Source organism: Dermacentor albipictus, chromosome 8 (genome assembly GCF_038994185.2).
Source record: "Dermacentor albipictus isolate Rhodes 1998 colony chromosome 8, USDA_Dalb.pri_finalv2, whole genome shotgun sequence".
In the NCBI taxonomy this organism is placed as follows: Eukaryota; Metazoa; Arthropoda; class Arachnida; order Ixodida; family Ixodidae; genus Dermacentor; species Dermacentor albipictus.
Window position 1 is genome coordinate 131363419 of NC_091828.1, and position 16050 is coordinate 131379468.

The 16050-nt window shown below is 47.8% G+C and overlaps 1 protein-coding gene across 2 annotated transcripts in view; it reads right to left on the reverse strand.

The window, feature by feature from the left end:
• The window catches only part of LOC135898258 (pentatricopeptide repeat-containing protein 1, mitochondrial), a 75368-nt gene that overhangs the window by 57822 nt on the left and 1496 nt on the right, over positions 1-16050 (reverse strand). For both annotated transcript variants that reach the window (XM_065427104.2, XM_070524470.1), the window contains exons 2-3: positions 13658-13795; positions 1851-2060 (exon numbers count right to left, since the gene is read on the reverse strand). In XM_065427104.2, coding sequence (XP_065283176.2) covers positions 1851-2060; positions 13658-13795 — 348 coding nt within the window. The remainder of the gene's footprint in view (positions 1-1850; positions 2061-13657; positions 13796-16050) is intronic.

Genomic DNA, 16050 nt, shown 5'->3' on the forward strand with positions numbered 1-16050 from the left:
TGTTCAATTGGCGCTCCCGCCTTGCCGAGCGTACGACCACTAATGAAAGCGCGGCGAATCATGAGAATGCAAGCGAACGTTCAGAAAGCAAGATGCTTGTGCGATCTCGCCTCTGTGCTGAATTGTAATTTATTATATTTTTGTATAATCATGTGTTCTCTTGGACCAAACTCTTCAATATAGAACAGAGAATTTATTGTATTGGGCTTATTGTGCTATGTTTTGCCTCTTACTTGATTTATTCTTCTCACAATTGTCAGTACTGCTTTGTGGTTTCAAGAGCTTCGTCAACCGGTCGTCTAAAAAGCTTTCTCCTCTCAACCCCCCACTTCTGTTTGAAACTGAAATAAAATAAACTTTGATTCATTTCAATTTAGCACTGGAATGTTTAAGAGACCTGCTTATGATATCTGTGGCTGTAAGGAGAGTGTGCATGGAACAGGCCAAACAGAAAGACACAAACAATGCACTGTTACTCTATTCGGTCTTTTAACATCACACCAACAAGCCCAATTGAGTATCCTTTTAAGAGAAGACAATATGGCAATTTCTTTGTTAATTTTTTTCACGCTTCTCCATATTTCTGTGCCCATTCAAAATGTTTCGCTAGTGTTTCCTTCTATGCTCTCTCAAAACCTTTTATACCCTTACTTTTGTACAGGGTGGCCAGCCAGCCAGACCTTATGCTCGGTAATCTCTATGCTTTGTTAATTTTACAGCAAAACTGTGCAAAGGGAGTTCAACAATCATTTTGTCGCAGTGGCGACAATGTGTAGCAGCACAGTTTGAATCAAGGACGCACAGACTGTTGTACAGAGCGGAGCCGGCGGAGCATACAGGAACATGCATCGGACATAATGGAGAGTATACAAGTGCTACTAAATTTGGATATAGTGAAGCACTAGAAAGACTCGGGTATAGCAGAGTGCTTGCAAAGTTTTGGCTAGATTTTGAGTAGTTTCTTAAAGTGTGCACAAGACCTAAAGTATCGCAAAGCAGGAATCCACTCGATAAAGTGAAATGTCTAGATACACATAGTGTGTAGCATTTAACAGTGCTAAGATGGAGCATCATACAGGAGCATGTGTCAAATATAGCAGTGAGTGTAGGAGTGCTAAGCAGAAGCCCAGTAAAATGCATGAAAATACCTCAGATATAGTAAAGCACTTGCATTAGATAAAACCAAGCAGTTGCAAAAACTGAACTGTACTGTATTTCATACACAGAAAGCAGTGCTACAAAAATGCTGAACAGACTTTCTATACATGCTTGAATTTGCTACCAAAACATAATGCATGAAAGATATACGTAGGCATGCATCATGTAATTCAATGTAACATTAAGTATCATACTTTCATGTGCAATTATTACATGGGAAGAGTCGCAGATCTGTACCTAGTTTTTACCAGACAAGTGGAGCGATACATTTCTGTAATCAGCAGCCACAACGTACCACTTGAGCTTTCAACCAAAACATTGTATGTCGCATATTGGAAGTACAAAGGCGTTCAATAGATGATTTGACGTAGCCTTTTGTTCAAAAAGTTTACTTTTGACATATGATCACATGGTTATTTTGTAAAAAAGGTGATAAAACAACTGCACTGCAAGGCATGTTAAGTGCAACTTCTATGAACGCAACGCACTTGCATAGTTTTCAATGTAGCTCGCCAAGTACAAAACAGAGTATAGATTTTGGGTAGTTGAAACCCTAGCATTTCGGGAGGGTGTGAAAACTCCCTTGCGCAGCTTTGCAGTATTTGATGTATTAGTTGCTAGGTTTTCCCACATCTGCGAAGGTTTTTCAATTTTGTCAAATATTGAAGGCGTTATTAACTTATTGTACTCACCCTAAAGGCCATGTCAAGGTCTCCACACTTGCCAAATGCCTTGATCATGGCATGGTAGGTGAGGTTGCTGGGAACCCAATTTTTCAACTTGATCTGCTCATAAAGATTGTGAGCTTTCTCTAGGCCCATTTCAGGATAAGGACTCTCCGCACATGAATTGAACAGTCCTGTTAGAGTAGCTGGCGTTGGCTCAAGGCCACGATCACGCATCTGAAACAATGTAAATTGACCGGAAACTGAAATCAAGAATTTCTTCACTACAAAAGTAAAGAATGGCAGAAAGCTCAGTGAGTCTGCAAGGATTCATGGTTTGAAAAGATAGCCACAGTAAAGATGTTCCTCTTTGTTCCTCTATGTCCAATTTTTCTACCCTAACCTTACCAAACCATAAAAATAAAAACTGTGCTGCTGTAAAATGAATCCAGTTTTGATTGAACTACAGCTTATGAGCTAGAAATAGTTCTTAATACATAGTTTAAAATTGGTTGCCTGATAATTAGGTAGCCACAATTTGCAACAACCATGTAATATTCAAAAACAACCTTAATCTTATATATTAACATTAACTGGATTTGTCCAACTTGTAGATTTCTGCACAGCTCTTTTTGTTTGCCAGTGTTTCCACATAAACTTCAAACTGCAAATTAATTTGTCTTCCCCTTGCCACCTGCTGGCCTCCTTAACTTAGCTGGTGAGTGAATGCCCAAAAAATGTGATGTTGTCGGGTACAATCCACATACCGGGTACAATCCACATAGCAAGACTGATTCATTTCTCTTCAAATGCAAAACTTTGCTTCTGTAAAACACATGTGGGTTTTCTTAGTAGCTTGGTGATATCGCTTGGAAGGTGGTCGCTTTCAGAGCAAACAACACAAAAATTTGGAACAACTATGTTTAATGTGCAAAGTCCACAAAGACAGTTACTTTCCCTTAATGAGATTTTGGCCTCAGTCTGGTCAACATTGCCATAATGGGTGCCACAATGAATAAATTTAGTGTAGTAGACACAATTCAGCACCCCGCATTGCAAGTTATGATGCCATTCTCAAAGCAGTACTTAAAAAAAATTAGCTTCAACTTCCTTTTTTTTTTCTTTAAGAATGGCTGCTGCACCAGTAATCAGAGTCTGAAGCATTAGGTGCTTAGTGTGCAATAATATGTCATCATACTTCAATGCAATTACTTCAACGCACTGCGGTGACTATAGCAACTAAGCCCAAGGCTAAGCATGAGGTTGCGAGTTCAATTCCTGGCAGCAGTGGCCGCATTTAGATGGGAGCAGAATGCAAAAAAAATTCTACGGAACCCATCTCACGGCGACTGCCTACGGTAATGCGTTTAGCATTCAATCAATATAGCAACGCAAGGTATTGCCACCATCAAAACGAGTTATGTATCATGCATGTACTGCAGTGGGATCCCTCTTTTGCACTCCCCTAAAAACACTCAGCGCCATCTAATGCCACCGCCGTGCAGCCTGCGTGTGGGATCTGAAATTCATGGTGCACCGGTGCATGCAAACACTGATAAACATGTCACGTGCCAACCAGGCTCCTCTCTCGCACTTCTCTCTGAACACGCTGCGCCATCTAGTGGCACTGCCACGAAATCTGCGTGTGGCCTCAGAGACGAGAAGCAGGGTGTGCTGGTGCCTGCGAATGTTGATAATTGTTCCCTCTCTTGCTGCACACTCAGTGGCACATACTCAGTGACCCAGGTTGGCAACAGATTCATTGAAGAGCAGCACATGCCCAATGCACTCATGGCGCAGCTTGCTAAAGCATTGGCATGAAAGGCATTCGTTGAAAGCGGCACATACCCTGTACATTTGTGGCATAGCCATCTAATGCACCGGGTTGCAGTCATTGAGGCACCCTTGTGGCATGAGTGTGATTCTGCTTAGCATCAAAGAAATTTAAGGAATCTTTTTCGTCATTGTAGAGCAGCACATTCTCAGTGGCACATACCTAGTTACCCAAGTTGGCATCAAAGGTGTTCACAGAAGAGCGACATACGACTACTGGCACACAACCAGTGACCCAAAGTGGCATCAAAGAGGTTCGTTGAAGACTAGCACAGGCCGAGTGCACCATGTCAGTGTCAGAATGTTTTTTTCAAACAGCAGTACCTACCCAGTTCCGCACCTACAGCAACCCATTTTGGCATGAAAGGTTTTTTTTTAATTCACTGCATACACACAATAAACAATACTGTTTGGACCCATAGCTTTGGCGGCTAGTTTGGGATCCAATAACAAAATAGACATAAAAAGAACAGCGTACCTATTGTACGAGATAACTTAAACACACATTATTAAAGCATTTTTACAGGGAAAATACAGGAAAAACAAAAGACTATGTCATGCCAACAGGGGATACAAATAGAAAGACCCTGTGAGCATTCATGAAAGAAGTTTTATAAACATTGTACAAAGTCTTGGTTAGTCTTTACACTGTGTGGGAGTGTGTTCCATATTAAAGCACTGTTGAACTCCACGAGTCTCTGTCTATATTGTCACGTGGTAGTGACGGTGAAGAAAGAAGCAATAACACAGTAGCAATACTGTGAACGAGAAAACTAACTTTTATTGGGCGAACCTGTGCCCACAAAAATAGGCTACACTTATAGCACAACGATAGCGGCGAACACGGTCGGCGATCGTCGGAAAAACTGATCAGCGGGTCAAGCGCGTCGGCTTTTATAGATCAGTCGTCGAATGTTCCAGATTACCTGATGGGACCCGCGTGTCTTCCACAAAGTTCTACACCATTCATGTCACGCGATGAAATCTGATAACACAAGGTTCGGCGACAACAGACACGCGGATAGAAGCATCGATAACTTTCCAGAAACTTCGGATACATGCAAGCGCGTCCCGCGCTGCGCGATAAGATTTGTTAGGCGGTGAAACCTGGTCGGCCGATAAATATAAATACACGTGTCAATACCCCCCTCTTAAAAAGCATCGTCCCGATGCTACAAAGAGAGCGAAACACAAAGGGACACTTATTAAACATAAGTAACAAAACAACGAAAAGAAATAAAGTCCAAAGGTCAGTTACGCGAAGTCCCAAAGTTCGTCAACGCTGGTGGTACGGCTTGAGCCGCACAACGTGGACAATTTCAGGTCGTGAGCGGCGCCGCTGTGACAGCGAAATGCCGTCTGGCACGACCTCGTAGTCCAGTGCACCAATACGTCGGATGATCTTGTACGGTCCAAAATAGCGACGCAAAAGCTTCTCGCTCAGTCCTCGTCGGCGTATAGGGGTCCATACCCAAACACGGTCGCCGGGCTGGTACTCGACGAAGCGTCGTCGGAGATTGTAGTGTCGGCTGTCGGTCCTCTGCTGGTTCTTGATTCGCAGGCGGGCGAGCTGTCGGGCTTCTTCGGCGCGCTGGAGATAGGTAGCGACGTCAAGATTCTCTTCGTCCGTTACGTGCGGCAGCATGGCGTCGAGCGTCGTCGTCGGGTTCCTGCCGTAAACCAACTTGAACGGCGTGATCTGTGTTGTTTCTTGCACCGCCGTGTTATAAGCGAATGTTACGTACGGCAGGACGGCATCCCAGGTCTTGTGTTCGACGTCGACGTACATCGCTAGCATGTCGGCGAGGGTCTTATTCAGCCGCTCCGTAAGACCATTCGTCTGCGGGTGGTAAGCCGTTGTCCTCCTGTGCCTTGTCTGACTGTATTTCAGAATGGCTTGGGTGAGCTCCGCTGTAAAGGCCGTTCCTCGGTCGGTGATGAGGACTTCTGGGGCGCCATGTCGCAGCAGGATGTTTTCGATAAAGAATTTCGCCACTTCGGCTGCGCTACCTTTCGGCAGTGCTTTTGTTTCAGCGAAGCGGGTGAGGTAGTCCGTCGCCACGACGATCCACTTATTTCCTGTTATTGACGTCGGAAAGGGTCCCAGCAAGTCCATCCCGATCTGCTGGAATGGTCGGCAAGGAGGCTCGATTGGCTGTAGTAATCCGGCTGGCCTTGTCGGCGGTGTCTTGCGTCGCTGACAGTCTCGGCATGTTCTGACATAACGGGCGACGTCGGCGGTCAGGCACGGCCAATAATACTTTTCTTGTATCCTTGATAGTGTCCGGGAAAATCCGAGGTGTCCAGCGGTCGGATCGTCATGTAGGGCATGCAATACTTCTGGACGAAGTCCTGACGGGACAACAAGAAGGTAATTGGCGCGGACTGGCGAGAAGTTCTTCTTCACGAGTAGACTGTCTTGAAGCGTGAAGGAAGATAATCCGCGCTTAAATGCCCTGGGGACAACGTCGGTGTGCCCTTCCAAATAATCGACGAGGCCTTTAAGTTCCGGGTCCGCTCGTTGTTGTTCGGCGAAGTCTTCCGCGCTTATTATTCCAAGGAAGGCGTCGTCATCCTCGTCATCTTGCGGCGGCGGGTCAATGGGGGCGCGGGATAGGCAATCGGCGTCTGAGTGTTTTCGTCCGGACTTGTATGTTACGGTGATGTCGTATTCTTGTAGTCTGAGGCTCCACCGTGCCAGCCGTCCTGAGGGATCCTTTAAATTTGCTAGCCAACACAAGGCGTGATGGTCGCTGACGACTTTGAATGGCCTGCCATATAGGTAAGGGCGAAATTTCGCTGTAGCCCAAACGATGGCGAGGCATTCCTTTTCGGTTGTAGAATAATTGCCTTCCGCTTTTGACAACGACCGGCTAGCGTAAGCTATCACGTGTTCATGTCCATCTTTTCTCTGGACCAGGACGGCGCCGAGGCCTAGGCTACTGGCGTCAGTGTGGATTTCGGTATCGGCGTGTTCGTCGAAGTGCGCAAGTACGGGCGGCGACTGCATGCGTCGTTTGAGTTCTTGAAATGCCTCGGCCTGCGGCGTTTCCCACTTGAACTCGACGTCGCATTTAGTTAGCTGCGTCAGCGGCTCAGCGATGCGTGAAAAGTCCTTGACAAAGCGCCTATAGTAGGCACACATGCCAAGGAATCTGCGCACTGCCTTCTTGTCGATTGGCTGCGGGAACTTTGCGATGGCAGCTGTCTTCTGCGGGTCGGGGCGTACTCCAGATTTGCTGATGATATGGCCTAGGAATAGAAGCTTATCTTATCGCGCAGCGCGGGACGCGCTTGCATGTATCCGAAGTTTCTGGAAAGTTATCGATGCTTCTATCCGCGTGTCTGTTGTCGCCGAACCTTGTGTTATCAGATTTCATCGCGTGACATGAATGGTGTAGAACTTTGTGGAAGACACGCGGGTCCCATCAGGTAATCTGGAACATTCGACGACTGATCTATAAAAGCCGACGCGCTTGACCCGCTGATCAGTTTTTCCGACGATCGCCGACCGTGTTCGCCGCTATCGTTGTGCTATAAGTGTAGCCTATTTTTGTGGGCACAGGTTCGCCCAATAAAAGTTAGTTTTCTCGTTCACAGTATTGCTACTGTGTTATTGCTTCTTTCTTCACCGTCACTACCACGTGACATCTCGTGAACACTGTTGCAGGATAACGAAGGTGGCAGGGTAAGTCCGGTCATGAATGGTAATTCTTGCCGTGCAGATTCCAGTCGGCGTAATGAGGTGCCCTCCAGCGGTCCGAATTTGGGGGCCCTCCCATGCAGTCTTAACCTTCTTCAACTGGGCGGCGATGCGTCCACTCATTACGGAGTAATCGGCCCCTGTGTCGACTAAGGCAGTGACTGCGTGGCCGTCGAGAAGCACGTCAAGGTCGGTGGTTCTTTGTCTGGCGTTGCAGTTAGGTCGTGGCGTCGGATCACGGCTGCGTCGTGTTGAACTGAAGCTGGAACGTCGCTTCGTCAAGTCGTCTTTCGTCGGTGTAGTCTTGGCTTCCTGACTTCGTCGGGACGGCGACGTGTCGTCATTAGGTCGTCGAGACGGTTTCTTCGTCGTCTTCGTCGGCGGCGGAGGATCTTCGTCAGTTCGACGAACAGCAACCGCACCTCCATCGGTTGCTGCTTTTAGTTTTCCGGATATGGGCTCGCAGAGCGGCCCCGGGCTGGGCCGGTGTACGGTCGGCGCTGCGGCGACAGGTAGCGGCCTGGTGAAGGCGAACGGGACGGTCGTCGAGGGCTCCACTGAGTGGCGGCGAGGTAGTCGGCGATGTCACGTGGGCGCTCTCCAAGCTGTGGACGCGGCGCGTTGACGGCGAAACCTCGCAGTCCCATCTCTCGGTACGGGCATCGTCGGTAGACGTGACCTGCTTCTCCGCAGTGGTAGCAGAGCGGGCGGTGGTCAGGAGCACGCCAAACGTCTGTCTTCCTCGGGTAGCTGCGCTGGGCGACGGGTGGGCGTGCTGGCGGCGGCGGTGGTGGTCGACGGAATTGCGGCGTTACGGGGTCCTGGCGCGGTCGTGGAAGGGGACCTTGACGGCGGGCGACGGCGGCGTAGCTCATCGCTTGCGGCTGAGGCTGCGGCGGTTCTGGTTGCACTTGAGGAACTCCAAGCGATCGGTGCACCTCTTCTTTTACGATGTCGGCGATCGAGGCCACTTGAGGCTGCGACGAAGGCAAGACCCTCCGCAGTTCCTCGCGCACAATGGCCCTGATGGTCTCGCGCAGATCGTCCGTGGCCAGCGATTGAATTCCTGCGTAGTGGGTAGAGCCTGTACGGCGGTTGAATTGCCGGTTCCGCATTTCGAGTGTCTTCTCGATGTTCGTCGCCTCAGAAAGAAACTCTTCGACGGTCTTCGGTGGGCTTCTTACCATCCCGGCGAAAAGTTCCTCCTTTACCCCACGCATCAGTAGGCGGACTTTCTTCTCCTCGGCCATATCCGGGTCGGCGTGGCGGAACAAACGGCTCATTTCTTCTGTAAAAATGGCAACGTTCTCGTTTGGTAGCTGCACTCGGGCGTCCAGCATAGCTTCAGCCCTTTCCTTGCGCACGACGCTTGTAAAGGTGCGTAGGAAGCCGCTACGGAACAGGTCCCACGTTGTCAAGGTCGATTCCCTGTTCTCAAACCAAGTTCTGGCGGTGTCTTCTAAGGCGAAGTAGACATGCCGCAGCTTCTCGTCGGAGTCCCAGTTGTTGAATGTTGCGATTCGTTCGTAGGTCTCCAGCCATGATTCCGGGTCTTCAGTCGCTGCTCCATGGAAGGTTGGTGGGTCCCGAGGTTGTTGTAGGATAACAGGGGACGCCGGGGCAGCCATTGGCGTTGTCTTGACCACGATCTTCTTTGTCGTCTCAGGTAGAAGTCCGTGCTCTGGGGGCAGTCCTTGCAGTCTGCGGCTAGCACGCTGGTCTTCGGCGATGTTGGTTCTGTCCTCGGGCTTCGGGCTTGGGTCGCGACTTTGCGGGGGCGTTCGGTACATGAACGCACAAGCACCTCCACCAGATGTCACGTGGTAGTGACGGTGAAGAAAGAAGCAATAACACAGTAGCAATACTGTGAACGAGAAAACTAACTTTTATTGGGCGAACCTGTGCCCACAAAAATAGGCTACACTTATAGCACAACGATAGCGGCGAACACGGTCGGCGATCGTCGGAAAAACTGATCAGCGGGTCAAGCGCGTCGGCTTTTATAGATCAGTCGTCGAATGTTCCAGATTACCTGATGGGACCCGCGTGTCCTCCACAAAGTTCTACACCATTCATGTCACGCGATGAAATCTGATAACACAAGGTTCGGCGACAACAGACACGCGGATAGAAGCATCGATAACTTTCCAGAAACTTCGGATACATGCAAGCGCGTCCCGCGCTGCGCGATAAGATTTGTTAGGCGGTGAAACCTGGTCGGCCGATAAATATAAATACACGTGTCAATATACACTGTGACATGGTGGTAAGTTAATACAGTTGTTAGTAGCTGCCCTTGTGCTTTGTGCCAAAAAACTAAATATTGTGATGGGTAGCAGATTATTAAAACATATTACTGCATTAACTGCCTGACCAACTTTCGCTTTACATGCCTCACTGAACAGCAGAACACTAAGCAATCGAAACAGAGGTTTACTTGCATCAGTATGTTTAGAAAAGGTTAACTATTCGTAGTGCCCATTTTTGAAGACTGACGACAGGTTCTACATAGGTTTTGCATGTACTACCCCATGACTCTAAACTATAATAAAGGTGACTCTGTATAAATGCAAACTAAGCTATCCGTAAAACTTGAAGGTCAAGACATTGATGGGCTTTTAACAGTACACGACAACCATACGCCAATTTGGAACATACGTTACCAATTTGATATTTCCAATGCATATCCGATTCAAACTAAACTCCCAGATACTTATAGCAGCATACTCTGTTCAACCGGACATAATTAAAAAATAAATTGAAGAGCGGCGACAACTTAAGTCACTGAGTATGTGGCAATAGGTACCCATTGCCACATACTCAGTGACCCAAGTTGGTCCAATGGATGGTTTCAAATTCTCTGTAGTGGTCACCACATATCAGCTGACCAGTACTGCCCTTTGTTCAGGAGCTATAGGGCGCATGAAGAATAAAACACTTAGCATTTGGTTATGAAAGGGTGTGCTTGTCGTCTCACATACTCCACTCCTTCGTGGCCTGCCAGCGCGGCCTGACAGGAACGCCACACGACATGGTATCAGAAGTGGGGTCCGTTTGAAAAACTTCCATCTCTGAATGGCCGTCAGCAACAGGATGCCCCTTGAAGAAAGCAACCAATCGATTCAGTGGCAAGGCCTTGCTCTTCAGCCACCGGACACGTTTGAGTTCTCTAACCCCGCAAGTTGGTACTCGTGGAAGTCTCACTTCGAAGATAATGCCGCTGCAGCTTCTGGACTACAGAAAGCTTCGCAAGACGTCTAAGTTTGTACACTACATTACTGCATGGGCCCAGATGCTCGTCTGCTCCTGGAAACTCTTTCACTCGACGCAGACTCGTTAGCATCCTACGACGCTGTTGTCAACCGCTTCACCGAGCACTTCGTGCACCCTGCTAATGAACTCTACGAGTCCTCTGGCTTTCATAAGTGCGTCCAACGACCTGGCAAAACATCGGCATGCTTTACGCCGAACTCTGCAAGTTAGTAAAAAAATGCAACTACCCATCATAGGTGGTGGAAGAATGCTTGGTTCGTGACAGGTTCGTTGTCAGCTTACAGGATACGCTTCTCTCAGACCAGCTGTGCCACTCCCCGAAGCTCTCTCTCAAGGAAGCTTGGACACAAGCTCATCAGTCCAAGGACGCTGATAAGGAACGCTCACTCGCGCAGGCTACTTCGCAAGCCGCAGTCAACATTGATGCTGCAAAAGCTCGAAAGTTGTGGGGACTGCGTAGCCCATTTCGTTGCAGCGCCATAGCGCAGCACGTTTTGGGCATAGGAGCCGAGCGCGGCGAGGTCGCTTTCGAACTTCGCGCGTGCGGTCCACCGCTTTCCCTCTCTCTCATTCCTCCGAGGGCGCCGAACGGCAGCGGGGCCGTAAAACACTTGCTGCCGTCCGCCCCCGAACGGTCCAGGGGCTCACCCGATTGGTCTGTTTGGGCGGGAACCCGCGTTCCCTCTCCCCTGGCGACTCAAGTCGACCGAGGAGCGGCAACGCGGGGAGAAGCTCTCGGACAGCGAAACGGTGCGTACTGACTTCCCATTCTCCCGGTCATCCCTTTGGTTGGCCGGTCTCACCGAAGGTCCTTGACCCGAGGCGGTTGCGTACCTATTCGCTGCTCCTGTTCTGAAGGCTACGCCAAAGAGACGCGGCTCACTTGACGTGCGCGGTCGTACTGCGCCGAGTCGCCCTTGGAGGCTACCCCGAGCTGAAAGAACGTTGCCCTGGTAGCACGGTCGTTGGGAGCCATCCTCACGTATAGCGGCGTGCTACCGCGTTTTGAGATAGCTGAGTGTCACCCCTTGACTTGCGGGAGCTTCGGCTCATGAGCCCCGCGCCGAAACGGGTGTATACAGATATCCTGAACGCCAAGGTGGTCGTACAATAAACGCCTTCCTTGTACTCTGGGCCTTCTCCTTGCGGCGCTCTGTTTCGCTCCCATAGGAGACCGAACGAGCGTCCGCTTCGGGCACACGCTACACACGCGGCTGAGCTGATCGTCCCCCTGAGGGGCTCGGATCCTCGGACCCGCGCGGTGGTCTAGGTGACTCCCGGCGGAGCAGCGCTATATAGGCGGAGACCACAAAGTTTACTTCGCAACAGCGTCTGAACACTAAAGCTGCTCGCTCAATGGACACGAAGTCAAAACGCTGCCACCGCGAAGCTGTGGTTTGTCCCTTCTGCGATCACACATTTCACGCACGTTCAGAGTGCCCAGCACGGAACTCAGTCTGCAATTGTTGCAGCAAGAAAGGTCATTTCGCTGAAGTCTGTTGTTCCAGAAAGACAGACGAGTCCCAAAGACAGACAAGCAACTTCGTCCACACTGGCCAGTAACAGAGGAGGTAGCAGTCAGAGATCAACCTTACAAGAAAAAGCCTGCTCAGGACTTCGACCGACATCATCGGGCCAGAGATCTGCCATCACTGCAAGCGGGCAAAGAGGTCTGGATTAGGCCAGATCAGGTTTGTGCCACACACTCTTAAAACGGTTGCACCCTTTGGGGTGTAAATTTGTCCCACAACAATAATCGTCATCTGCCTTGCTTGCGTTTCCTTTCCTGAAAACTCCGCGCTCGCTACTTTCTTGCCGAGAATGCTGCGTCATACTGATAACGCGCATGCCGTTCGTGACTGGGACGTGCCGGGCTCGCCGCGTTAGAGGAAGGAAACGCGGGGAAGACGGATGACGATTATTGTTGTGGGACAAGATAAGCCCCAAAGGGTGTAAATTTTTCTAAGAGTGCAGTATTGAGCCGTGCCCAACACCCAAGGTCGTCTGTAGTTGAAACAGAGCATGGAACTATCCTCCAGCAAAATCGCAGACATCTAGTACCCTTCCTACTAATGTCAACAGGGCGCACATTGCTTCAACCTCACCATCCAATACAAGTGGCGGCAACACCTGAGCGACCCCCTCTGACAACAGCGCCTGCTCCTTCACTTGATGCTGTTGATAGCGTTGACTGCACCAGTAGCGGCCATCGTGGCGTTCCACCCGACCATTGGAACTTGTGACTTGACGGCGGAGATGTAGTGGTCGCTAAATATCAGCTGACCAGTGCTGCCCTCTGGGCAAAACTGGGCTATGGAGTGCGTGAAGAATAAAACACTTGGCATTTGGTTCTGAAAGGGTGTGCTTGTCGTCTCGCATGCTCCACTCCTTCGTGGCCTGCCAGCGCGGCCTGACAGGAATGACGCGACACCTTCTTCTCTCAACACAGCAGCACGCTGCGCTAACCATTCGACCACAGACTACCCAGTGACCCAGGTGGGTGGGTAAACAGTTAGATAGAAACATACATAGGTACATACACAATCCCTGGAAAGTGTGTGAAGTACCAAAAAAATGCTAATGCATTAAAAACATTTGTGTACCATGCTTTTGGTATACATGGAAGCACCTCGGGTGGCCAAATTAATTCGAAATCCTCCACTACAGCGTCCTTATACTCAGATTGTGGTTTCGACACAAAACCCATGGATGCAATTTTTTTTTTTTACTTCAATGTGAATGCCACTTCCAGCAAGGATTTGTGGTTTCTAAACAATGTCACAGTGAACCTGGTTGGTAGTGTGATACCAGAGACCACTGGCACATCATTCAACCCAGCACAGCGACCTCACGCCACACCGTGCTGCTCAAAGCTGAATGCATTAGGCTTCTCTTGCTCTGCCATGGTGGTATTTCCTTTCTGGCCCACTCACTCCTTATTTGGTTTTCTTTTTAGCTCTTGCATTACTACAGAACTTCTGTGATTGAACTCACATAACTGTGTGGACCAGGAAGTTGCACATACCATTTTGTACAGTTTGAACGCCATCTTGGTGTACCCAACTCGGCCACAGCCACCAATCAGCAATGTGAACATGACGTGAGTTGGCTTAACTTCGTATGCCTTCTGTTTTTCGAAAAACAAGTTGAGTGCCTCCTTGATCTGCAAGAAACATTTCGTAATGAAAAATTAAAGCCATGCAGTCACCAAGATTTTGATTGTTTTGTGCAGTAGATTACCATTATGAACTCAGGCCAAATTTTTGGATATAAGGAACAATGCTTCAACGTTTGCTTTGTTTCTGAGAGAGCCAAAGTAAAAAAAAAAAAGATGTGCTTAACATGAACTGTGAATTCAGGTAATCTGAACTTCCACAGCTGCCACTGATATTTTATTTATTTATTTATTTACACGTACCTTACAAACCTTCAAGAAGGCATTGTAGGGGAAAATACGGTAACATATTAGTATGGAATTCGGAACAAAGAAGCATCAGTATAATGAAAGGAATATTCCTGCAACATGAAAAATTAGTACATTAGCAAATATAATATGTAGAGCAATAACAATAACCAGTAAACACAATAACATAATAGTATAATAACATTATAAATGTTTTTACGTGTATGCAGTAGTAAGTTTAGTAAAAAATTAAGATCACTGAAATTCTTTTATTAACTTGCAGAAAATGCAGGAAAGAAATTAAAAGAAGGCAAGACATGTTAGGCGGTCCCGCTTAACTCATCAAGAGGCTTGGACTCGTAGAGTTGCAGGAAGCAGCCTTACTAGCTACATAAGAGAGAAGCAAGGTGTGTTTCTGTGCACATAAAACAAATAGGCCAGCCTTGATGACATGGAGGGCTGACCTGACAAAAATTGAGGTCCCTCTGCAAGTTAGGCGAGGATAGAAGCCACAAGAACCAGCTTCACACGAAATATCTGACAATGCCCTGAATTATCGGGTGAATCTTTTGAAAAAGCATGAGGGTACTAATAAATTTTAAAGCAAGATAGGTGAAATGTCATCCTCTATGACAGTGCACAGATTTGCATAGCACTGGTAAGCGACTATTAACAGCAATATAATAATGCATAAAGCAGTATTTTGTGTCATGCAATACCTATTTATACCTGCTTTTTGGGTTTCATGCTGTTTATTATTCTGTGTCATGGATATTTGAGTGCACCAGGAACAGCAGATTTAGAATTATGTGGAACATTTCTGTTAAAAACGAAGTTGTGATAAGACAAGCAGATTATCGCAGTCCCTTTCAGTTTGTCTTAATAGAGTACAGTCAACTCCCGTTCAATTAATTAGACTCCTGTGGGACTGCAAGCTTGATCGAATTAACAGCAGCAGAATGAACCAATTTGAATCATTTTTGTTAGTCATAGTTTTTAATGTCCTTCTGCTTCTTGTTCTTGAAGCACAACTCAACCAGCATGTGGAAACGAGTGCCAACATTTTTAAATATTGGCTTAGCATTGAATTGAAAAGCAAAGCTCTGAAGGTTCTGAAAAGTAAAGTAAAACAGTTTAACGTCTAGGGAGGCAGTAACACTGTATGCTGAATTTCTCGTTTTGAAGCCTTACCCCTGTATTCTCAAACATTCCCTGACTCAATGCTATTCCTCCACTCTACCAAGTTGAGCAGAGCGCTGCCCTTCGGCTAAAGATGGCCCTACATTTGTCAAGAATCACCATGGGGTGTTAGTGAACAGCAGTGATCACTTCTTTCCACGAGAGTTGCTTCCACCCACATTCTCGAGTCAAGGTTGAGCGTTGAGTGGAACGTTCCAGAATACAGGGGTTAGTAACTGCTGCACACTTGAGGGGACATTGGTGGGAGCTAAATTAACCGAAGCAGCACATTTTTAAGTTCAAGCTAAACAAGCTTTTCTTCCACGGCAATGTATGGTTTCTTACCAGGAGTGTGTCCAAATTAAGCGAAAAGTCAGTTTAACAGAGGTCGAATTAACGAGAGTCGACTGCTACATTTAGAATGATGTGAATTCAATGACCAAGTATGAAAGACCACGCAGGGCAGACTAATGCCAAAAAAATATTTGGAGGACGCGTAAGCTTCACCTTTAAGAGTGGAACACGATAGCACTCAAAGGCACCTGACTGCTTTTCATGCTTCCCGGCAACTGCAGCTTATGCAACCGTAACGTTTACGGGGAAACGCTGGTCGCAAACGCCATGCATGAAGGCAAGCTTTCTGGTAGAAACGCGGCCTCTTGCGTGCGCCAACCTCCTGTTATTGTTTTGCACTTGTAATATTTCAGTATGAGAAGAGATAACATAAAGGATATTCGCTGTCAGTGGGGTTTTTTTTCTTTTTCATTACATTTGTTTGTGGGCTGCCGTTCTCAAAATTCCGAGGAATAACGTTGTAAACAATGAAAGACAAGGTA